Source organism: Ammospiza caudacuta, chromosome 3, assembly GCF_027887145.1.
Source record: "Ammospiza caudacuta isolate bAmmCau1 chromosome 3, bAmmCau1.pri, whole genome shotgun sequence".
Lineage (NCBI taxonomy): Eukaryota > Metazoa > Chordata > Aves > Passeriformes > Passerellidae > Ammospiza > Ammospiza caudacuta.
In genome coordinates this window covers 59,071,369-59,098,194 of record NC_080595.1, presented here as the reverse complement: position 1 = coordinate 59,098,194, position 26,826 = coordinate 59,071,369, and the positions used below count along the sequence as shown (strand labels likewise).

At 37.4% G+C, this 26,826-nt stretch overlaps 1 protein-coding gene across 1 annotated transcript in view; it reads right to left on the bottom strand.

Annotated features, from left to right (window-relative positions):
• SYNE1 (spectrin repeat containing nuclear envelope protein 1) overlaps positions 1 to 20,637 on the bottom strand; it is a 280,833-nt gene extending 260,196 nt beyond the window's left edge. Inside the window, exon 1 of the mRNA XM_058801698.1 lies at positions 20,486 to 20,637. Coding sequence (XP_058657681.1) covers positions 20,486 to 20,549 — 64 coding nt within the window. The 5' untranslated portion in view covers positions 20,550 to 20,637. The remainder of the gene's footprint in view (positions 1 to 20,485) is intronic.
• Between the last annotated feature and the right edge of the window lie 6,189 nt (positions 20,638 to 26,826).

Below are 26,826 nucleotides of genomic sequence, written 5' to 3'. Positions count from 1 at the left end.
CGGGCAAGGGAAAAGATACTATGTTTGCCTTTATGTATTTTTTTTTAAATCTAATTCAAAATTTCTGGATATCTCTTATCCCCCTGGGCCAGAAAATAGCAGAGCTTCACAACTTAAAAATGTGTGAAAAAATTAATTCTGAACAGATTAACTGAGTAACATTTACTGAATATGAAAAATTGTCTATCTGGCGCTAAATCTCAGCCAAGTTGGATTATATCCACAGGTTTTGGGTGTGTGCTCTTACAAAAACCAGCAAAAGAATAAACAAACAGACAATTCCTGTGGCAATTAAAAGTACTTAAGCTTTCACATAGAAACAGGGAATGCAAAATTATGGGGTTTTGTACAGTTTTGGAAGTAAAAGCAAGTAGAATCTGAACATGCTGTCCTATCGAATCAAGGTCAAAAACCAGTCTGCCTTTCTCATGAATCAATAAAATACTGCATGAAGACAGAGAGGCAGAGGATATATAAAAACTTTAGTATTTTATTGCTGGTGTGGAGTATATGATGGGACATGGTGTGTACCTTAATTTTTTACTGTCAAAGAAGCAGAAGAATCTCAGTCATGTCAAATGGGGCTGAAGGTGCTCCTAATTTCTGAAAATGAGGCCACTTTTATTTAGGTACAAAAATATAAGTATCTCTCTAGGGATCCAAGTTAAAAATGTAACCTTTAAAAAAAAAAATTGAAGCATATACAACTCAAAAGTGTTGCATCTGGGCTAAGCAACTTTGAAATTACCCCCTATATAAATATATAATTACCAGAGTGGCATGTGTGGCTCCAAAATGAACTGTTTGATTACAGCTCCTCTCCATCCCCAACAGCAAATAGCATTTTAGAGAAGAATAATAAAATATGACAGTGTCTCTGCCAGTGCTCCTGGATATTACCCTTCAGCTCACACACACACATGTTCATGCATGTATAGATGAATGCACAATCAATGTAAGGGTGCACATCACATGCCCACATTAATTTGTGGAACATATAATTATTTTAGTGACCACTTCAGTGCTAGCAAGACTTAATAGTTGGTTTTTCACTACTGGGAAAAAAACCCCACATATATTAAAAAAAAGAGAGCACCCTTAATCTCCATTTGAAAACACAGTTTCCTGCACAAAGAATAAAACCAGAAGAGATAACTGTGTGTCAGCTTTTGTCAGACTCCACCTCAGCAGTCAGATTCTACCACCAAATGAGAACTGAAAGCCAGGATAAGCCTTGTAAGTCAATGCCTGGCTGTGAGCCTGAATAGAGGGTTTCCCCAAACGCCATCTGAGTCATCCCACCAGCTGTTCCTAGATGTTCAATTTGCCACTTGGCTGAAATGATCCTCCTTTTCCTCACTGATTGCTCTTACCAACTGAGATCTGGTCCCTGCACCAACTTACTCTGCCTGAGGTTGCTCCAGCTTGACCTAAATTTTCTTTAGGGCTGTGTCCTGTTGGGCATATTTCTTTTCTGATTCCCTGCATTCTCCATCATCTCCTCAGCGACAGGGCATCTCCACATGTCCTTAACTCCTTACCACAAATCTGGGGCCACACTTTTGAATCCTTCTCACTGTAACTAAGTACATACACCTTAACTGCATTTCTCAGCAATCTGCTCTGTCACTGCTTTTTCATACAGTAGGAATTTTTCCACCAATCTTTATACAGGGCTTCCCTGAGACAGAGTTTGAATTACCATTATTTTAATGGTTTATGTTTAGTTATCTTTCTATATGGTTTGCTTGGTGGAGCCTGTGTCACTAAATCTACAAGTTATAAACACCTTTCATCCATCATTTAATGTAGACATAATCAAATAAGATTTTCAACTGAAACACCCTTTTTGTCCTGATACAAATCACACTTTGAATTCACTTCTTGATTAATACAAATACCTCCTTGCATTGGTTTCTGGATGTTGATGTAAAAGGATGCGCTCTCAACAGTGCTGAAGAAACATATGGGGAAATTACAAACTTAAATATTGCTTAATATGAAAGAATCTTTCTCTTCAAAATCTACTGTCGAGAATTTAAAAAAATTAAATTATAATTTACAAATGAAAATTGATTTGATAATTTTAAAGATTTGGATTAATTAATAACAGTTTTCTTCCTAGAGGAAATAACCCAGTTTTCAAATTCCCCTGAATAAACCACATATTGTGTTGACAGCGTTATAAAGAAAATATGGAGAAACACATATGACTTGGTAATGAGTCCAAAAAAACAGAATATTAGAAAAGTGTTACCAAAGAACAGCACTGTACACGTAGCAATCTACAGACTTGAAGCCATAAATTACTAGCCTTACCTTTTCCTGATGTTTTGCATGAAAAAGTTTTTTGATAGACAGAATTTTTTAAAATATAAACATGCAGAAACACTACCATTCACAGCTAATTCACTGTAAAAGAGTGCTGCTTTATAGTGTCCCACCTCCTATTATCGTGCTACCACTTAAAACGAACCTCCTTTCGATATCATGTAGGATAAAACTTTATAACCTCTGAGATTAAATGACTGTTAAATAATCATCTGTGACTTGATCTGGGTGGTAGGAGTTGTCAAATCACTCTTCCATCCCATCCTCCTGAAAAATTTTCGAGACATCAGAAGTGCTGTACAAAAGTATCGCCTAAATTCTCATCTGGGCCAGGATTTCAAAGATTTTTAGAAGAGCCTCAACAGTTTTTCCCATGAGTTTTAACTGTGTCCACCAAGGCATCCATACACAATGACATGTAGCCAAGAGTGTCAGTCAAAGTGCTACCACATCACAGGCATTATTTTCCAGTAATGTATACTGTATTTAAAAAAGCAAACAACAAAACAAACAACAAACAAACAAAAAGAACAAAAATAAACAGTGATATTTATATTTCCACTTTTCTAGGTAAACGGTGGGCCGGATTTTTCCAGATGAACAATGTGAATTGTTCTTCCTCCCAGCTGGATGACAGACACATGCACTCTGCAGGTAAAGGGAGCATCCTGAAGACTAAGCCAATCTTTCTATTTCAGGGCAGATCAGAACCATGGCAGGCTGATTTGGCAGGGCCATGCAGGTCAAGCTTTATAAATAACTGCTGATTAAGCAGAGACTGCTATAAGCAGTCTGGTGAACTCCAGCAAGGAAACTACTGCACTAAAATAAACTAAACTGAAGCACAAATGAGGTCAGAGGTGGAAAAGGTGACTATCATTCAAAATTGTGAAGGAAGCCTACATTCTACACTTGCAGTATTTCCAAAGCTTTCAAGGTGGAAGAAGCAAAGTTCTTTGAAGGAAGTTCTGCAATGTTCTGGGTGCAGTAAAATGAAGAGAGCATATCAGTTCCTCATGGCTACAACTAAGCTTCTCAGAACAGACATTTAACTCAAGTCATTTGGCTGTAGGATGGAATTATTTTTTAATAATTTGTTCTGCACTATGATCCTTATCTTCATATCCTCCTAAAATACCAAAGATATTCTTTCTTCTCCTACAGACAATCTATGCTTGGTCCATCTATTCACCTATACAAACCCACCTTCCCTTTTGTATTTTTTTCCTGCAGTTCAATGTGTTCTATAATGGATGCAGAATGCAGCTAATAAAACTAATTTTCTTCAGCAATCTCCTCAACAATGTGATTTCCTTAACTCATACCTTTTTGGTATTTTGCCGCTTTTGAATAAAAATATTTTAAAAACCCAAACAAACATCCTCTCCACAAATCTTTGGAATTTTCAATGGTTTCTGCCTTTTAAGATAACCTCTTCTTTCATACAGTTTATTACACTTGCTTTGCTTTGAGACTGCTCTCCTTATCTTAAATGGCTGACTCATCACACAGTATCACGCAGTTGAGACTTTGAAAACCCTTTTGCAATTACCTTTCCCTAAAGCTCAAAAATATGGGGGAATCTATGCCATTTATTGGTTCAATAAAATTCTTGAAAGACATTGTCTTCTATATCTTCAGAGTCATCTGATGAGTTTACATAGAGCTTGCAAATTCAGATCAGATTCTTAGAGTGAAAACTTACATCTACAGCTTCTAAATACCCAGCTGATAGCACAAATCATTTGATGAGTATGTTTGCAGATCACCTTTGTTAAAGGTCACAGAAACACAAGTCTACATATGCAGACTTTGAAGTTTAGTTAAAAGTCAAACTATCCTTTGAAGGTAAATATTGCCCACAGAAATTTAACCAGTCACTAAACCCAGTAGGAAACTGATGCTAAAGAAGTTGCCACTACACACTTAATTCCTCTGTGTTGGAATTTGTCCTTTTATTTTTTTTTGCCAGTTGCCCCTCAACTGAAGAGCCTAAACTCACCACTAGAGGTGGCAGACTTTTTGTAATGCCCTAATAGTATTTTCTGCATTCTTCAGGTTTCAGAGAAAAATGTAATACTGAGAACTTTACAGCAGCTATGAAGCCTAAATTATACCAGGCTAGCTAAAAAAAAAACAAAAACCACAGTTAAAAATGTATAGCATGCTATAAAAAATTCTTAAAGTACTGTACAAACTCAGTATTAATTTGTCTATTAAATTTTCTTGAGGTTTAATTTTTTCAGTGCATATAGAAGATAGGCTTCTCTAACAGGACAGATTCTGACATTTTTAAATAGAGGAAAAGAGGCACAGTTACACTCAAGTCACGGAAAACAGTAATTTATGATCTGCCGTAGAAAGACCACACACCCACACCATACTATCCCAAAAAATAGGTCTTCTCTTTTTTTTTAAGAAGCCAATATCCAGAATAGGTGGTGCTTAGGACAAAGGCAACTAAGCTATTCCAGTCTGCAAGTTTTGACCAGTAGTATATTTGCTCACAGCTTTCCCAGCTCCATCCAACATTCGCTGTCTTTCGGTTTCATAGGCACTAAAAATAACTATAATCTGAAGAACAACCTCCTTCCAAGAAAACAAACAACAATCCAAACATAAATTCAACACAAATGTTATTTCCTTCTGATGTTTTTTGACGTGATTTCAAGTCCTTCATGAAAACAACGTATGGGTGGAGTACCACGGGGGCTGGAAGGGCCAGCTATGACCTCAGCTACAACTCTGGTTAAAGCAGGAGAAGGGTCAGTGCCTTTTCCACAGTTAAGTGTTTATGATCTGTGAGGCTCTTAAGCTCTTTATGGTGTGTTACTGCCCATTATTTTTGTTTGGATGGGGTTTTTTTTAATGATATGCCCATTACTATATGAGAGACACAGGGTGGATATAGAAATGTGTTCATCCTGTTTATTTATCAGTCATAATTATGAATAACTACTAATCATAATAATTACAGAAAACATGCAGGAAAAACTACAGGAAATCTGCAGTAACATGTACTTGGCTTCTGCCTGCATCTCTTGTATTTGATATGCTTATTACCATGTCTAGAGCATCTTTACTCCACAAATGTAAGAAAAGGTGGTCTGCCTTCCAAGCAGGGATGTTGTAAAGATAAATACCTTAAAAATTTGGAGAAACTTAAATAACATGGTAATGGGGATCATACAATTGCAATAAACTACTGCAAATCTGCTATGAATAGGTTTCAGTTTCTTGCGAGCAGAGATCTACTTCCTAAAAAGGAATAAAAAGCTGTTTTCAATTGGTTTTAATAGTTATTTAAATCATATCACAACACTTCTACATTTGTTGTGTTCAGGCTTTGCCAATTAGATGGCAATGACTTATGTATGTAGTCCATTAAGGACTATTCTTTTATGTTTGGGATGTAGTAAGCATTTTTGCTTTAGATAGTAATTTGATCAACTGGACCTGAAATATCTATATGTATTGCTTTACTATGTTTGTATTTGGGTTTTTACACATAGATTTACATGTTATCTCCAACTTTGCAAAATTTAATCTCTTTGCTAAAGAGATTAAATCCAGACTGAAGATCTGAAAGTGGCCACCAGAAGCCCAAGATATGTTGAAAGAAGTGTCCAAGGGCATAGTGTTCATATTGACAAGAGTTGTATCACATGTAAATTTCAATATTCAAGATGCTCTGAGCCCTGATTAGCAAAGGGTAAACATTCAAAGACATCTTTTTCTGATTCCCATCCATACAAACTCTTTTCAACAATCAGGAATGCATGCAGCTCCTAAAACAGTGAAATCCAAAACATGAAGTCATACTTTCAAATCCTTTCTCCTCCAGTATGGTTTCATTATATGTTGAGTCTGGTTAAGTCTTATGTTCAGAGGGGCTGCCTTTGAACAGAGAAGCTACAGTTACTTCTGTAAGTTTACTGGTTAGGCAATCTTGACTTGCAAAATGCAAACTGCTTATCTGAGGAGGTAAGAGGAACTTATTCATTTGGACAACTTCCTTTTTTACATCCTCATGTGTTCCCTTTTCCACATACACATGCACACACAATTCAATGTAAAATTAATCAATGTGATCGTATTTGCAACTGGTGAAGAGATTCCCTGTGCTCATTTTTACTCCACTTCACACTATTACAAGGTCACATGAGACACAGCATCACTCAGGACTGGATTCTGAAATTGTGTAGGCAATCAGCACAGAATCTCCTGGCTTCACAATCATGATTTCTTTTGGTTTAGGTCAAAGTCTTATCTGGTGCACCTTGTGCTAAGTTCTCCAAAAGCGTCTCCCTTGGTCTGCCTAGCTCTTCCTCAAGGGCAACACACTGGCTTCAAGGTCTGAGTGTTTTCTTTAGAGCAAGAAAGAGGCTTATGCTGAAGTCTGTATCTTCAATCTGTATTTGAGTCTCAGCTACAGAAAGAAATACAAATGTACACCTTCTCCTAATCTGGATGGTAAAATGGGTGAAGAAAAGGGAAACTAAAGAAATTAGATTATTAGATTATACATTATATCACTACCCAACAACTTAATCTGATTTTGTCTTTACTGGTCACAGTCAGTCCACACTGTGACTACAGAAACTTAAAAATGTTGAACTTAAAAATGAACTTTGAACTTAAAAATGTTAACTTAAAAATGTTGAACTTAAAAATGTTAAGCTTTCTTTGCCATAGTGACTTTTTAATCTCAGTCTTATTCTGAAGGTTTTTTTTTTCCCTTTGGTTTTGCTTTTTCCTGTATGGGGAAGGAGACAATTTTCCCTGCAAATAAAACAGAGTTTTAAAAGGGTAAATCTGCCAAAGCAGCTTATGTCCTGCATTGCTGGCAATCAGCCATCAATTCTGTCCAGTCACAGGCCAAAAAAAAAAAAAATCTGGAGAACAGATGATCAGCATCCTGTAGCACTGATTTGAGACAGAGTGAAAGAGGTCATTTAAATGCAGCATATGGTTTAAGAGACAAGCTATTGAGTTGTATCTTTATTTCTCAGCATCTCAAGTTGATGCAAGAATAAAAATCTAGATGAAAGTGCCTATAAATTTTGAGGATAATATCTATCCATAAATCTGTACCAATAGCCACTGCACATTCTTAACTATATGCAAATCAGCTACTAACAAGCTTTCAATTCTTTCTAGTTCTGGAGCAAAAACACAAAAATGTTGAAATAAGATATCACTAAAATAAATTGTTCTCATCTAAGGCAGTTGTTAGAAAAACATGTCATTAAACTGGAAGGTTTTAGAGTGTAAAGGAATTCAAGCAACAGATTTTAGTAAAAGAGGCCAGAGAACCAGAAGGTTACAACTGACCAGTAAGAAACTACTCTAATTTCAAGTCCTCAAGGCTTTAAATTATTTGGAAACTGAAGTAATCACCTACAAAATGAGATCCATTTATCAGGGAGAAGAAACCGAGGTAGTTCTTTATGAACCAAGGACAGTTCTTGCTGTTGCCAGGGCAAGTGTACGAGAATGCCGCAGGATCAGGGAAGCACAGCTCAGCATCCACCTGTAATTAGCAAACAGCCAAATCCTGGCAGGGAGCAAGCAAGTAATGGTGGTATAGACATTCTGATTGTACCCAGAACTAAAATTACTTATTCAGATGAAAGACATCTCTTTTTTTGCATGTACAGATTTTGAAACATGCTCTTTGATGTTAAGTGAGACTGAGAACAGTCCACAATCAATAACACAGCTGAAACTCTTGCCATGCTAATTTTTATGCTCAGAGATGTAAAGCAACTTCTCTCCTTTTTGTTTTCAAGGGAATGTTATTGCTCTTCTCAAAATCCAATCTTCTTTCTTCAGTTTTTTTTTAACATTTCTACCTATCAGAAGCCTGTATGTGTTCCTTTCACTTTTGTTTCTGTTTCACTTCTATGTGAATTGCTATGTGTTAGCCTTGTTCTGTTTCCTTGAAAATACGTTATTCAAAGCCTTCAATCTAACCTTTTTAATGCTTTCCTTATATCTATGAGAAAGATAAATTACAAATTTATCTCTCTCATAGATATAAGGAAAGCATTACAAGATGTGTGTGTGTGAGTGTGTGTGTGTGTTCTGATTTCTGTGCCTTACAATCTGCTTTGGCAAAAAGAAGTAGCCAACTTTTGAGAATTTTGATCTATCAACTCCAATCTTTTCCTTCCTTACAAAGAAAATCCAACGTACATTTTCATGTAAGTCTTTATATATTTTTTTCTTGCATTTCCCGTGACATTACTATAATTCAGTTTGATAGTTTTAAACTTAATCATAAGCCTGGGAGAATAACTTGAACAACTTAACTGCTGTCACTAATGTTATGTTAATAATTGATGTCACTGAACATAGATTCCAGGTTTGGTCTCATTTAAAATACATATCTCCTGGAAATTAACATTCCAGTTGGAGAACCCTCACTGTATTGTCATACTTTAAATAGCTGCACATTTGCAGCCCTGAGGTTTGGCATTTTAACTACAGCAAGAATAATTTCTTTTAAAGTACTGCAGCCTGTAAAACTTTGAAGTTTGGTTACTAGCATATAGTAATGCAGAACACATATAATAATATTATATATAATAATGTAGAAAATGTGAAGAAAATACACTGGTGAAACTTACAGTGTGATTTCTCAAACACACTGCTGAAGATAAGATGTTAACCCAAATTTTAAGGTACTTCCTATTCTTGATAACAGTATTTCAGCCCTTCACCAGGAACAACCAGCTATTAATAATAAACAAAAATAACTACTTGTAACTGCCAGTGGGTATATCTGGAGCTGATTCCTGTCAGTACAGAGATGTACACCTGATTTGTAGAAACATTCTGGTACTGAAGCAGCACAATAGTTTTAGGAATTATCTATTCTTCCTGACTGCAGTAAAGGCCATGCTGCATGCTACACTTTCACAGGAGTTGGTGAGAATGAGACTTTTCTGTTTCATTCCAACCCAGCCAGTGACACTATCTTTACTTCCCTCACAGGTTGAAATGTGCCACTTCACTACATATTTGGCATGCCTGTTTCTAAAGCCAACCAAAACCCAAACCAAACAGCCCAATAAAACCCCCCGGCAACAAAAAAGCACCTTGATTAGTAAAGAATTAGCCCAATGGCACACCATTATTTAATCTCATTCATAAATGGATGTATTTTCCTATTCAAAACTTATGACGTCTTACTGATAAAAACAAAGTGTAATTTTTTTTTGGGCAGACAAAAGTGTGCCCAGGGAATACAGGATTTAGATGTGCTCAAGATCTCAAATACAAACACAGAGAGACAGTAAGCCTGAACTATTAGTCTCTTAGAAACCAGATGTAAACAAAACCATTAGCTGTTCATGACTCCTCTCATTTATTCAAATCACTTCTGGCAGCTGATCACACCTCCAGCTCTCTTACTAACCACACAGATGAAAAGGCAGGCTCAGGATTGTGAAAGAAGAAGAATTATGCAACAAGGCTTTGTACAACATGTTCACCAAAGTGACCAAACAAAAGGCCATTCTGGAAAGCAAGACCAGGAGAGCAGATTATACAACTAAACTCCTTTCCACAATACAGTGCAATGCAGAAGCAGCAGGTTTTCTGCTCCTGAGAAAGTCACCCAGAAAAAAAAAAAAATCACAATGAGCTTCTGTCTCTTTGGAAAGCAGAAAGCAAAATCTTCACAGCAAGATTTAAGGCTTTCTATTCAAGAAAGATTTCATTCATTTGAACGAAAAAGCAGCAATCAATACAAACCTTTCAATACAGGTGTAGTTTTTTAGTAGGATGAATATGTAAACAAGGTGGTCATATGGCTTCACTTTTACTTAATGGAATAAAGAAAAAGTTAGTAGTTCCAAGACAGCCCATTGACTTTATCTTACAACTGCTGATAAACAAGAATTTAGATTCAGAAATATTAACTATGTTTAGGGTATTAAATAAATTTGCAAATGACAAACTTGTCATTTCTCAGTACTAATAAGAATCTCAATACAATCTCATGGAAGATTTTTTAAATTCCCTTTATTTGTTTGTCCATGAATTATAAAGAATTCAGGTCTTGGAAACTTAAGTAAGGCATCTAAAGAGGTATTAAAAATACACATCTTGCCTTTTTATGGCAATAACTATTTCCAGGTGCCCAAATGCCTTTTCAGATCTTATTCTTCCTGCAACATACAACTTCAGTAATACAAAACAGCCAGAAATCCAGGTTAATTAGACTTATGTTCTGTCTTATAAGTCTCAAACCAGAGTGTTTCATTACTGCAACTCACACCTGCTAATAAACATTTATGCCTGGAGACCTCTGATACAATGGCTTGGTCACTTTTTTTTTCCCCCACTGACTTGGAACTGATCATTGCATAGTCCAATCTCTGTCTCTCCTGTCCAAAAATCTGAGTTTTGGTTGATTTAATTTAAGAATCATCTCAGCACCACAGTCTGAGCTCCTGTGCCTATACACTCCAATGGGGGAATGCCAGCTGGACTATAAATTTGAGGGAAGGGCCCATTCCCAACACTTCTCTACTCATTTGGACGACAGCTCAAGCTTTGTGACTTCCATTGAAAGGTACTTCTTGTCCTCACTGTGCCAAGGCACATCAGGTTCACCTGTGAGTGAATGGACTAGGAATGCCCAGGCTCCAAAACAGCACTCAGCTCCCAGTAGAGAAGGACTGGGCTGGTACAACTGGCTCATAACTGCTGTAACTGGTGATGCTGACTCTTGATTCTCTCCTGAAAAATAACATGATGTTTCTGCATTACCCAGTGGATGTTTCTGGAGTCAAAAGAGAAAATTCATCTGTATTATTTGTCTTGTATATGCCAGGAGCAGTTTGCAGCCTCAGAACTGGGAATGGCTGCACCACATGGACTTAGAAAAGCTTAGGCATGTCTTGGCAAATGAGACAATAGAAACCCTGGTCAAAAGAAACAGAATAAAGACACAGGTCTTTACACAGGCTCAACTGTAATAATTTACTTGAATTTCCTTGGGAGAATGAAACACAGTCCAAAAGTGAATCTACTACAAATTACCATAAATTCTTATAAACAGAAAATCTGAGAAAGAACAAAGAGCTCCATTCCTAAGTAGATTTTTTTTCTAATATATATAAGTCAATAAAAGCAAGTAAATATTCTCCTTTGCTGCACTGGTTTGGCCACAAATCATGTTGAATACTGCTCTTGCATGTAGAGCTGGGGATTTTTTTCCCTTCCGAGACCGGAAAGCTAACAGTAATACTCTTCATGTACAATTGCTGTTGTAGTTCATTCCCTTCACCTTACGGAAAGAAGATTTTTTCCTCTGTTTTAATGAGCTTAAGATAAAGTCTTTACAGAACAGCTGCTGCCTTGACAAGGTCTGTGGCTTTCTCGCAATAGCACCTTAAGTAAAGACTTACGGGAAGTCCACAGTGTAGTGAGGACACTGTGCCCACCCAGGCACACCGATGGTGACTCCCAAGCAAGCTGCCAGAGGTAGGACAGGCTAAGCAGTTATGGCAAGATACATGAGCTGGTCTCTAATAGTGAGGTGCAGAAAGCAAGGGAACATTTTGCTACATTTGTACAGGCCTTTGGCATTTCTCTAAGGGGATGATGAATTTTCCCAGAGTTATACTGGCACAGCTAAAGCTCGGTGATTTGGATAAACTAAATCTCAACTCTCGTTTAGCAGCAATGGCTAGGTGGGTAAAAAGTGGTATTAAATGTTCTAGATGTATCTCTTATCTGGGTGAATACAAGAGTCTTCAGCTTAGAGATTTACAGGTTTTGCAGGGCTGTGTCACAAGCCTAACAGTGTTACAACGAGATTACATACATTCTCCATAGTTACTTAAACCAATGTACATCAGGGAAGGCATAATCCTCTTAAAAGTATAAAAGACTATGTAACAAATACTGAAAAGTAATTACACAAAATCTAGTGAAATTACAGTAAAAGAATCTTCACTAATCACATCTCTTAATATATTAATGTTTATGTTCCATGTGATGAAGCTCAGAAAGATATTTCACAGCCATCTCTGTTAACAGCAATGACTCCTCAGCAGGGAAAGCAAGAAAGGCAGATAAACCAGGGAGAGAGGGAGAGAAGGTTAAGGTATGAGCTCTTGGCCCCCAGGCCAAGCTGTGCAGGGGCTGAGCTGGAGCCCAAGAACTGTCCTCACTGTGCAGTAACTCAGCATTTCTCTTCCTCACCTGGAGGCTGCTTACCCTGAAACATCAAGCTGCTTTTCTGCTACTTCCCTAACCGTTCTGATATTGAATTACTGAGAACTTAATATAATCAGGATCTCTTCCAAAGTACAGGATGTAAGCTAGTTTTTTAATGTTAGTCCCAGTTTCTTTACACCCCTTGTGCAAAGAACATTGTACATAGAGTAGCCCCAACTTAAAGTCTATAAAGAATTAGAATAATAAAACTTACACCCCAAATTACTAGCAATCAGAATCTGAATTTTAAATATAGCTGTGGAATTAGCAGTCAGTTATAACTACTTGTAAAATGTAGTTATACATCTCTTTTTAGTTCACCATGAAGACATCAATTCTAAAGAGCTAGAGAGGGGGGTTTTGGTGGGTTTTCTTTCTTTCTTTCTTGACTGCTGGATTCTTAATAAGTCATTGACACTTCCCTCATAAAGCTCCTTCTCATATTGGATGAAAGACAGAACAAGTAGCCTGTTTTCTTGCACCCAGTAATAGACAATTCCCCTGGATACATACAACTGCCAACTAAAAACCTCAGTGTGAGTCTAAAATTAGAACTCAGTGATATGAGTCACAAGGAGAAGCTTTGTGATAGAAATGAGGATATTTTTAAGCAAATGCAGTCTAAAGTGCAAAATAAAAATGGCATTCTATAAAAAAGTCTGTGGAATAAATTACGAGTAACTGTTACATGTTAATTTTCATTTATGTGTTTTTTCTACCTGCAAGTATATTCTTTAAAGTATATTATCATCCTGGTAAAGAAAGATGGTGAAGCTTTTAATTTCTACAAATGGGCAAAACATGATTACAGCAAAATTGTAAAAAAAAAAAAAAAACCGAAAACTTTCTCATTGAAATATTTTGCCTTTATGTTACAGAAGTCTCTACATCAGCGTCAAAGCATGATCAGCAGTAGTTCATTTACAAAACTCTTTTAATCCCTATTAATTAGTAACAAGAGGCATGTCCTCCTGCATTTTTCAGCTCTTCTAGTATGAAAAAACAACAAATGGCATTCCAAGAGGCAGCCATTGTCATCACCATTATTTATGGTGATGACAATAAGCTATGTTCAAATTTAATAACACACCAAAATATATTGTAGGAAGGTATTACAGCACAGCTCTGAGGAAATGAAGTTTAATTTTTCAAGCCTGCAGTGTATATAATAGAAATAGGAAATCACAAACCAGAAAACTGATAAGTTGTCTAACCTGCATAAAATATGTCATCAAAATATTTTGAATCTATTCTGCTTCTTGATACCCCCAACCCAAAGCTATTACTAAAATAAGTGTCTAGCAGCCTGTCAGAATAGAGAGGGCACTCTCAAAAATAAACACTGCAATATTTTCCTTCTCAAAATCTCTATCTTCACTAAACCATCAAAAATGACACATAATTGTCCCTATTTAGACTTCCTGAAATATGTTTTTTCACACCAGTAACAAATATGGCAGATGTTATTTTGAGACAAAATCTTAACTGAAAACAGTTTTTGAGCCTCAGATAACATTTTATCAAACCCAAAATTAAACAGCTGCAGTGTGGATGCCTACATACAAACTTGTCAAATCATAGTGAGCAGCACAGAGCTGAAGATAGTTCGTGTAAAACACAACTTGCCTGACATGTTTTGGATATTCACTGTATTTAAGACACAGCATTTTAACCACTATCTCTTAAACTGTCCAAGGATTTTCCTCTTGCATTTTGCCTCCTACATTTTGTGCAATGAATCTTGTCAGTGTTTTAATAGTAGCATAGGAGAAGAATTGCAATTTTTGAATTGTGTTTCTTCATATCCAAATGAAAGCAATCTCAGTGTGAGACACCACCACGTCAGCCATTTTCTGCCCTAAATATATACTTTATCTCAGATGAAAATTGGAAAAATATGTTGGTTTTTCCTTCAAAAGCAACTCAAATGCAAATATACATATATATATATATATATATATATATATATGCAATTTATATCAACTGTGTGATTATTAGTGCTTTGTGTTCTCGTTGACTAACTAAATGGAAAGAGAAGAACAGATTGTTTTAACAACCTGTGGAAATAGTAATAATCAAAAGTAAAAGCAAGAAAAAAAGTAATTAGGAATATGTTGACTTACATTGTTAGTTTTGTGGTCAAAGCAGTAGAAAAATGTAAGCAAAGAGATGGCAACATTAACTTTAAATAAATTTCTAAAAATTTGCTTTAAATAACTAACTTGAAATTTATTAATGATGAAAAACCATCTAAAAATAAGAATACAGGACCATGCCTCACTAAAATACATTCTGCATTTCACATACTGCCCCAGGACTGAGTTCTCATTGAAGAGAACACAAAGTGAAAGCTAACTGCAGTTTAAAAGAAAAAAAGGCAGCATATGGTTTTTTCCACTGAGATACTTATTGCACCATATGTCAAAACAGTCTAACTATATGACAAAATATTCTAATATAACATGATGCCTAAATTCAGTTCATACTTTAGTCATTTGTACTACTAGTGAAATGTTTTGATCATATCCTTTCCCCCATGTTTTTGCAATACCTACAGATAGTTCAGAACTTCTCTCTACCAGGAATATATCAGATTATTACCATCACATACCTGGGTCAGAAAAAACCTAAAGTGGATTCTCAGTGAACTTGTTTGCATATGCATAAACCAAAATTAAATACTTCTAAAATGATTATATTATCAAATATTAACTACTATTTTACTTGAATATCTCCAGATGCAGACTATCCTTTCACATGTTTTTGTTGTAGCAGATGAAAATACTGTTTTTACCCTTTAATGATCTTCTTTTCAACTATGATGGTAGGGCTTTTTCCAGCAGTCTTAACCTTCACACAAAAACCTTGTATTTCAGGACTTTGCTCTGAAACAGCATTAACTTCAGTTTTCTCACACTGATAAAATAATAAAAAAGAGACTGAAATCCTGCATGATTTCCTCTTGTTAGGTAACATGTGGGCTGCAATGTTATTCAGATTCCCAATTCATCATTGAGATTTACTTGACCTTCGGATCACAGAGGTCATACCAGTCAATGGAGTCAAAAGTGCTTATTTTCCCTTAACACACTGCCAGTGAGTAATGGATTGCCTTAGAGACAAGATTTTCTCACTCAACAGACTAATAATTTACATTTAATTCAAGAAAAATCCAAGAAAGATTCAGGAAACAAACTGGGGCATTTTAGATAGTGAAAGACTGCAAGGAAAAAGCATCAGCACAACTACATGGAACCAGTACCTACAAGGAAACTGGACAGAAGGAAACCTTGACCAGAGCAGTGTTTGCAATACAGGGATAAAACTCAATTGTGCAAAGATGTGCAGCATGCCCTTCCAGGTCAAACACACCTTTTCAATTTTGCTGACGTTTACAAACGTGATCTTGCACTATAGATTTTCCGACAATAAAATGGTAAACAGCACTGAAGGAGAGACACTGCCTTCTACCCAGGAGCTCACTTGGCCTCTACAAACCAAGTCCTAGACCTCAGATCTAAGGTAAGAAGAAGAAGAAGAGTGCTGGTGAAAACAAAGTTTGGAATGTGCATGCAGTGAAGCAAGGTACGTGTTAAATCACCTTAGCTTAATGTTAAACTGTGGCTCTTGGCACTGTTGACTTAGAGAAAAAACAGAGGAAAACACCAAAGGTACACATTAACAAAGAGCCTATCAGCTAAACAGAAAAAAACCCATACTGTTTATTTAATGGCTGCTGGTATGGAAAAGAAATGCTAGGCTGTAAAAAAGGAAGGAAAAGAAGAGCCAAACTTAAGGCAAAGAGGATGGGGACAAAAAAGAAAGGACAGCCCAGGAGAAAAACAAACCCACAACATTCTGTGAACAGTGCTAATGTAAGGAAGGCATAAAACTGCAGAAGATGATAGCCATTTGTATGTACTTTTACATAAAATAAGGACTGGGCTTGAACCTTATTTGACCTGCCTGTTTGACCCCCACTTTCCTGGAGCGTATGAATTGTACTAGAATGATGCCTCCTTTCCAGCATGGTTAGTCTTCATGCATGATCATGTTGCTTGCTTTCCCACCTTTAGTTTTTCCTACATCATTGTCTCTAAGTCACTTTACAAAACCCCAAAATACCCACAATCTAGAGCGAATTTAAGAGCCTAATAAGAACAGTGGTGCAATCCAGAAGAAATGAAAGATGGAAAAGAATTTTTTATGGTTCTCTATCATTTGTAGAGGGTTTTTTAGGACAACAAATGTATTGCCCTTTAACATTATGTTGTTTAAATTGTTGTACTTTGTACACTTTAGAACTGGTTTTACTGCATGGAGTTAAAATGGATGAGTCTCAAAATATCAGTTATAGGACAGCAACCTTATTTGGGTGGCATATATGTTTAGATTCTAGTGCAGACTGAATTTTTGGTGATTCAATAAAGAAAGGGAAAAATTGTCCTGTTTGATTAAATAGACCACGCAATAATGAACACAATGACACACACAAAAGTCTTCACTCAGCACAGACTACTAAATGAGAAATTGGAAGGAAAAAATCCACAGCGGGACAAAAAAGTGGGAATGAGAAAAGCCTGCAGTAATAGTATGCTACAGTGACTGTTCAACATCACCGTACAAGCCAGTAAGAACAAGTCAGCATAATGAAACAAGGTCCTGAGGAATGGGATAAATGAGGCATTTGTTTTTGGTTTTTTTTTCTTCAGGACAGCATGAGCATGACTGCAGTTTGCCTGTTAACAGTGCAGACTAACAGAAAATATTTCATTTCATCATGGCAGAGATTGCAAATTAGTAAGAGATTTACCAGCCTGTTCCCCAGCACTCTTTGGTTTGATATTTGCAGCTAAGAAAGATGCTTTAAGAATCTTTAGCATACAGTGACAATGCCAATGAACTTGCACTTCCTGTAGGCTAAGGAGCAGTGCTTTTGTGCCAACTGGCTTTAATTCCCAGAGTAATCCAAAAACCAGTCCCAGGAATGTAACTCATATTGATGGTGTACACTAGTGCTGCCCAGGTTTTATGGATGCTTTTATAATATGAACAACTAGGAAGCCTAAGGTACTGCATGAAACCTAGAACTAGCAAGTTTATCATGGCTGTTTGCCCCAGGTGAATTTCTGAGCCAGCGATACAGGACGTTATTCAAAAACTCTGTATATGTACAGAATGCACTGCAAGCATCATAATTACCAAAGGGAAGTGACTGGAAATATTTATATTAAAAAACCCAAATAAACAAATTAAAAAACCCAGCCAACACAGAATCAACTTTGTTTCTCTCTTGAAAGATTTTAGGAGAGCATATATAGTCATGTTCACTAGAAGTGGGTACAGCAGATATTTCAGAACTGGTGTTGAGAATCCCAGTGAAGAGTGGCATTTTTCTGGTATTTCCTACGCTCTCCCACCACAAGCACTCACTGGAAACCCGTGAGGCACATTTGAGAACAATGTGGAGGAGGGAGCACAGCTTGCTTTACCTTTCAGTGCTGATGAATTTCCAGCACTGACATCTTGCAGCACTGTCTAAGCAGTATCACTCCAGAAGAACTCTCCTGCCTCAGCTTACAGCCAGGTACAGAAAGAGGTGTTGTAAAGCACAACTGCTGCTCTGCACCGACTGAGGATCCCCCAAAGCAGTGCCATTCCTGCTATACCTTGAATGCTGTCGGTTCCACTCTCACCTTGAGCTGTGCACCCGGCTCTGCACCGACTCTGGGCTGCCACACAAACACGCCAAGAAATATCTCTGTGCTCCTATGCCCATCTACTCCAATTTCAGCTGACTGTAATTTCTGAAAGGTGGAGCAACCTCAATACACAAGGGCTTAGGTAGTCGCAGTGCAGACTGCCTGCTCATCCATAATGCAGAACTACAGACTAAAAAAAGATTTAGGCTCCTAGCACTCTAGCTTTGGCACAGGTGATTTATTGAAATAGTGCATCTGCAGCAAAACTCAGATCCCATCAATACCAAGCTGAGCTGATTTCATATGAGAAGCAAATTATCCAGTTACAGGTACGACTTGAAATTAACATGCAATGCTAAATTTCCATTTAGTTCATATGTTTTCTTTTCAAATGTCTTCACTTCAGAATTCATGTAACTATTTTTGCTTAATTTCCAAAAATAAAATAATATAAAAATATTATAGCAGACTGAACTATGTATCAGATTTCAGCAGAGCCAAATATATAAAAAATGAAGAAAAAGAGTAAAAAAACCCAAAATTCAAATGAACAGAACAGCCATTTTGTCAGCAACAGCTTTTCAGATGTTTAAAAAGTTAGCATATAACAGTCTGATAATTAATGGCCCCCACACTCTGCAAATACCTTCTGTAGCATCCTTATACATTGCTTCAGAGTACCAGCCTGGATAATCCTCCCTGAACACAGCTTGGCTTCCTGATGCTTTCCTTTTCAACATGTCCCCATAAACTTTGAGCACATTTCTCATGCATTTCTTCATATTCCTCAGAAGGTCTCATAATTCCTTCATGTTCTTCAGAAGGTCTCACAGTTCCATAATTGTTTCATTTCTTGCTTCAAGTCTCTCAGTATTTTTTTCCTGGAATACCTACTAAGAACATGAGTTCATACAAATTTATGGTATCCTGTACACACTGTGATGTACACACACTGTGTCCCAAGCCCCCTGCCTGCTCTGTGGGCAAGGCTGCCTCACTGTGCCCTTGCACAGTCTCATTCAACTCTGCCTGGAGTGTCTTAGTCTAATGCTTAAACCATAAATCCTCTGAGCACAAAACTTCCTCACTCAATGTTTCTTGGCACTTTGAACAGCCATTGTCCAGCATTGTGGCTTAAGAATTAGCAGACATAAAGACAGAATGGGAACATATAGTAAATGCACAAAAGGCTGAAGAAAATTAAGAAGAACCATGTTGGAACTGATGAAGTGCTGTAGCAGGCCTAAATAGAACAGACTCTTCCATTTATCTACTGAGGCTACATGGAAATCACTCATAGCTGGTGTCTGGGAAGCTAAGTTCAGATCTCCTGAACTGAAAAACAATAAATGGAAGGAAAACCCAGGAGGAGATTAAGCTTCCAGATTTAGAGGATGCAGAAGGGGGTATCAAAGGTTCTGTGCATACAAGCGTTTGTTGAAGTCAGCAGAAACTATTCCATAGAGGAAAGAAGGCCAGGGATTTATGATTGAGTTTAAAAGTTAATAGGAGTGAAATCTACAGCAGCAATGACAATTTATTTCTAGTCAATATCATTATTTGAATTTAAGAAAAAATTCAAATGCAATCTTTTAGCAGCAGTTAGATGTAGAACTTCTAAGAAAACACAACAAATTTATTAAGTAATGCTATATTATAGGAACATAAAACCATAATGAATACTCAAAGAATATTGCAAAGACATCCTGTGATGTGTTATCTAAAAGGTCATCAACTTGAGGACTAATAATAAGCTCACTGAGCTATGAACTCTTCAATGCTTAACAATATAATAATTCACAGTCCTCATTGCTAAACTAATAAATATTAGTTTATCAGGATAAAATATCTACCAGATGACTTTGTAGGTGAGAAAAGGATGAATATAATTTCTATTCTCTTTTCTATGGGAAAACTGATACACACATCAAATAACCTGGGAGTAACAGAACTAAAACCAGTCTCTTAAGTTTCAATTCTGTGTACTGTCCCATGGAGCCATGTTCATGTCAACTGCTTTAAGTATCACTGCTTATGCTATGGCAAAGGACACATAATCACAGCCCTTTGGATATACTAGAAGTACATCCCATAGATAAGCTTAAAACAGTTACTAAACTTCAGAGATATTGTTCTGACTGTTCAGTGTAGTAGAAAATAGGAACTTGCATTTACAAGGGTGGAGCAGAGAGCACCAGCCCACGTCAGTCCCTTACCTTGAAGCCGTTGCATGACATTGGCAATGTCTCTAGATCTTGCCACCAGCCGGGATGAAGCCATGATCTCTCTGCAGCAAGTCCACTTCCCCTAACAGAATTCTCCCTCCAAGCTGTGAAGCTCAGTGGGACGAGGATCCTGGACAGTTTCCTTTTAGCGTTCAACCCTCAGCCGTGGCAGAGCATCCCCGGGCCAGTCAGACACCTCCAGTCCAACGCTGGCCCCCATAGGGCCGGGGCAAGGCAATGGTAAACGACCTCAACACCTGAGAAAAAAAGGACCAAAGTTTAGAGGAAACTTTTACCAGCTCTGAAAAAATAAAGAGTCTGGGTTTTAATGGCTATCTTAACAGGTAAAGGGTTTATGTTTCGGCAGTAGTGTACGCCCCAACCAGAAATATAATTAATGCTGAAAGCTTGCTTGGCAATCATCAGGCAGAATGAAGCTGCAAAAACAAATCATTAAACACAACTGGAAATGCACCAGACATCAATGCTTTCCTGAGTATGCTTGTGGATATTGTTTTAGAAATAATAAGAATATTATACTTATTAAAAGTAATACTGTAATACTTTTTTTGCATAGAGCCTATTAAGCTTAAAAGAGAAACAAAACCACTTGTAAAAATCCAAAAACTGTAAAACTCTCATTTTATTTCACTACTGTAGGAAGGAGCACGTATCAAAAAAGTCATTGGTCAGGATAACTCCTAACTCCACTTGACAATGTGGTCTCTTTTGAAATATTGAGATTAATAGACTTCATTATTAAATAAAGTTGTATTTGTATTCTTTTTTTTTATAATGATGCTATCTTTTGTGCCATTTAACATCATAAGCTGTGAACTAGAACTGCTACATGAACACTGCTACAATTCTGCATCTATAATAAAAATCTATGTGACTGTAAATCTGGTCTAAATATAACCTAATTAGATTCTTCAGATAATTCTATCGATAACTTCTTATCTTCTGAGGAACAAGTGCATGTATGTATGCAGTGATTTCCCTGATAAGAAATGTATAGACACCAAGAATAACTGGATTCATACCATACACTCTGGGTGCACCCCAAATTCAAGATGATATGCAGCTGATCAATATCACAGATGTGAGTGGGTTCATTTGTGTTGTGCACTTTCATCTCTTCCTGGCCCCAAGGTCTGTCAGAGAATAGAGTCCTCCATTATCAGCCAAGCCTTCAGGCTGCACAGCTTCAGGCACGATGAACTGTCCCACAGGAGCTGTGTCAACATGTAAGGGCAGCCAGAGGAAATGACATTTCAGCATTTCCTTTTCTAACCTTCAAACCATGCCTGACCCAAGGCACATCGTGCTTTCCCTCTTATTGATGTTTTTTATTGTATGTTTACTGCAGTCAACACACAATGCTACAGTTTACCTTGTATTTTAGAGACCTAAATGCTGCTCAGATCAGCAGCCCAAGGTGCCTTTAGATCAGTGGAGCTTAGGGAAGCACACTTCTGATGGGCCACAGGGCAGAACAGATTGCAGAGTCCACTCATGTCTTTGGGCTGTTCTCTTGCATGCCATGGCCCCCGTGGGGCTAATACCTTCTCCAGACACACTGCTGCTATTTTTACATATGTCTACACTTCCCGTGACACCTGGATGCTCCTATATGTGCAGACACACATGTGTCTGCTCTTTCCTTTAGGGGCCTCCTCCCTCCCGTAGCCCTTCCCACCTTCCAGGCTTTGCCCCACACACTTCTTGGGGTGCACAGGGACTCGCCTATCAGCCACCCCTTCCCAAGCATGGAGGGGCACCCTGGCAGGAGCCTCATGCTTGTGCCAACCAGGCATGAGAAGGTGCCCCCAACGCAACACTGGCTGGGGCTGACGGTCCCCTGGCGTTGCTAAATCCCCGCAGAGAGCATCAGCAACAGCACACCAAATAGCACCTGACTGAGAGGACGGGGAGCAGGAGGAGGATTTCTGTTTCTTGTGCTCACACATGACAGCTTGGTGAACTTTGCTTCCCCTGCAATATTTAAATGAAACATCAGCTTTCCTAACCTCATCCAAACCAGAATATTTGTAACACAGTGGGTTACATGTAGCCTTGTTTCTGCAGCAGTGGCGCTGCTAGCATTTTGAGCAATACTGTAAGCTGGGTACAGGCACTTGTGCTAGCAAGCTGCTAGACTAATTTATGGGCAGGGATAAAGGGTATTAAAAATGCCTCATCTGATTGGGCTTTTGGCTAACAGCAGTAACAACACCAGAACACCAGTTTCACTCACACTGTGACAGAGCTGGCATAAATCAGCTGTACATGAGCAGATTTACAGGAGCTGTGGAACATGCTGATCCAAGTCCAAGTTGAGAGAGTCTGGAAAAGTGTTATGAAGATGTATGTTCAATATACTCATACAGCAGGCTGAGTCACTGTGCACAATAAATGGCAGACTTGCAATTAATAATTTATTTAGCTGATATTAAATTATATGCTGCATAAGAAGAATGTGAGCTTCTAAATATGGCTCCTCATTCAAAAGCTCCTTTGCAAGCAGTGGGAATTAACTCATTTAAAGGTGACACTAAGTTAGTACAGGTAGGAAGGAAAGATTCTCGTGTGTCCAGTCACCTCCACAGGCACAAAACCACAGCGCAGAACACAGCAAAACACCAGCAGAACAGATGAAACAAAGCTTCATGCACCCTTCTCACCTCTCTTTAGGCAATACCTGAAGTTTCACAGAACAAAAAATCCTATGTGGACAGTCACATATTCAATGTAATGTAGAACAGGATTTTTTCATGGCTTTTACAAATACTTAAAGCCATCAAGAAAATATTTTTTCCTGCTGAAAGATTACCTTTCTCAGATTTTAAGCATTAAAATCTTAATTATTTGCATAGTTGCTACACAAAGTAATTTTTAATAAATGGAATGACTTTAAATTTGTGTGTCAGACACAAAGATGTGTCTTCAGATGGATATGTTTTCAAAATACACAGGTTTTTAATAAAGTGCATGGCTTAAATCTTATAACCCATCTCCTGAAATAAACCTGAAGCTAGCCCTGAATATGAGCTGTTCCCATTTTTAGCATTCAACAAGTGATTATTCATTATAAATTATTCTTTTGGTTTTTTTATCTGAACATACATGGAATCAACACACAAGAGTGAAACAGGGTTTGCATATAAATTAGCTAAATCCTTTGTTATGTTTGCCTCTTTTCTGGATTCAATGGGAAAAGTTACACTGACACCATTTTCTTATGTTAATATACCAGTACTCTGGATTTAGATGAAAAGAGGAAACACGATCTTCACTCATATAAGAGCCATTAGGACTTACTAAACTGCAGTTTGCAATTCTCTGGATTATTTTGTTCCTCTCTTAAATGCCAGGAAAGTGAGACATCTGTGCTATGGAAGAAATAAGACAGACACCGCATCTATTGTGGGTTAACTTTTTTGGGTCCCCTGTTTAATCCTCTTTTTCGCATTGTCCTCAGGGGAACTTTGAATTAGAAAAGATATTTACCTTTTATTGGTAAAACTAGAATACCATTGGCAAGACCAGATTGTAATTTATCTTTGAAAGTTTACAAAACATATTAAGGGCAAACAGACCTGCCTGTCAGCAGCGTGGTTCCAGAAAATCAGAGACATCCGCTAGGTGCAGACGGCATATGCAATGTGGAACAAGGGCTGAAGATAAACCCGACCAAGGAGAGGTAAACAATTCTCTGACTCCACTTCATGTTGTCACAAATTGCAGAATCCAGATGACCCCACCAGTGGTTCCTTCCAATCGTAACCATTCTGTGATTCCCAGTACACCCGGCTGATGCCACATATAGGAGCCAGGAGAAGTAGCCACTGATGTGAAAGTATGGCTGTACTTGAAAATGCTGTTTTAGACTTCTATAAACTCCCATTATAGCACCAGAATAGATAAAGAAACTCCAGATAAACAAGGAGAAACAAATAATAAACAAAGATATTGAAGAGAGCAAGAAATAGACAGGGACAGGCAATGAAAGGATGTTTCTAATCTGGGACATTTCAAAAAGAGATATTTGAGAGGACGATAAACAGAGTAATAAATTCAAGGAAGTCCTGCAGCTAGAAGACATTTACAAATCAAATGTTACACAGATATAAGAAATACAGTGGAGTAACTAAAATAACCATAGCATATGAACTGAACAGAATCTCAGGAGCAATTGAAATAAGGTCAAGTGCTGGGGTGCCATTATGTACTAACAAAGAGGCAGACTTCCCTGGTAAGCAAGAGTTGCCAAGAACTGATAAAGAGAAAAAAATTCCAGGAAAATTATTTCCAGGCCTGGTTTACTGCTGTAGTGCTAGAAGTCCACTTTGATCCACAGATTCTGTTTCTGAAACAGAAGAGGTCTTGGAAATGCTGTAGGTTGATAGACACTACTGGAACAGATGCAATTCTATGAGACAGCAGTGAGCCTCCTGCCAGTCAGGAATAAATGACTCACAGAAAGATAGGAACCAGAATTTTCTGGAGGTTATAATTGCGTTTTTAAACAGCAAATAGTCAGAAAAACAGCTGGTTTAGGTTGGCTGTTAGTTGTTAGTGGGAAGGAAATGCTAATCAATAGAAAATAGCTCCAACTAAGGAATGATTGACATTGTCCAAAATATTACAAGAATAATCCAAAGCGTTTGAGCAGGTCAGGAAATGATCTACAAACACAGTGCTTAAAAAATAAATAAAAGGGAAATCAGCAGAGAGGTCAATTAGATTGAAAAGCACAGTGCCTCCACTGTGAAGCAGGCTGGGGCTTTCTTTAAATCCAAAGTCTAGCAGCTTTACACCTGTTCAGAACAGATGTAATTGGAAAAGCCATCATTCAGAAAAAAGTGGGCAGAAACAGAGCCTGAGAAGTGAAGAGCGCTGCCATAGCATGTGCCAAATACAGGCTTGGAGAGAGATGTGCTAAAAGACCATCTGAGAAATAAACGCAGCAAGCAAATGCTTTTTAGCCACATAAGTAAAAAGAAAATAGAAAATAAGATCAGGGGGAGATTAATTTGCTTCAATTAGTATTATACTGATGTTTCCACTGAAGACATTTCTGATAGACAAAGGCTAGACAAAAAATTGAAGCAGCATCTCTTAAATACACTTAAAGTAAAAAGTGGAAAAACTCAATAAAATTCATTCCAGGATACTGATAACCAGTAGATTACCTACTGAGAATGCATTTGTAAATTTATTTGAATAAATCTGTCAAGTTGCACTTGATGCCTACTGGATATATAAAATTCAGAGCTAGGATGAAGAAGTGGGGAAGAGTGATCCAGCAGGGTTCTTTTATTTTCCTCAGAGAAAATGCAGTTTCTCCTCACTGATCTTCCAAAATCCAGGCCAGCAGAGGAGTCCCTTTGGTAATTTTTTCTGACAGCTGAACTGCAAGTTTGTAGTTGCTTACTTAAACCCAATGCAGCAGAAGTGTATCAGTGGATACTGGAACTTTCCCAAAGGCAATGGGACATAACTGTGCACCACATAAGATCATGGAAAATGCAATTTTGGCTCTGAAAGGTGTTTTTGATGGTTGAGTACCAACACTGTCAATCTGTGCTTCCTTTCTCTACTGACAAAAAAATGCATTGAAACAGGAACACTGAAACACAATGTTCTTTCTCACTGACCATCCAACCTCATGCTGACTAAATGTGCAGTAACTACCTGGAGGTATTGAAATTTGTTTTTCTTGGGGAAAGTGGGGCAGCAGAGAGAGAGAGATTTAGATCCTTTCTGGAACTCCAGATTATTTTGGTTCATCTAGGTATCCTTAAGCATATTTTGGAGTTAAACAAAAGTTTCTCATTCTGCAGAAGCTTGAAGCTCTTGCAACAGCAATTAATTATTTGCAAGTTCAAGGTAATTTACACATCTGACATTCAAATCTATGTCATATATGGAACACAATCTTCTATGTTTTACCTACCATTGGATTCCAGTATTTAAAAAAATATTTGTAGGATCCTAGTCATTCACTTACCTATGTATGTATTTACATTTCAGCAAGTGAGCGTTTTATTATCTACTTTTTATTAGTATTGTTGTAAGATGCATAAAAATCCAATGATGTGATTCTTGTCTTGAAAGCTGTAATTCCATTTGAACAGAAAATACAAACTGTTCTAGGAGAAAATAAAAGGCAGAGACTTGCTTTTTTTAAGAAAATTGGCAGAACATACATTTTTAGATACATGCAAAGAAAGGTCATTCAGACTTATTGATACAAAAAGTTAAAGACAGCCTTTACTAAACTAAAATTTAGTAATCCTGTTATTGAAATTGTGCAGGAATATATTACA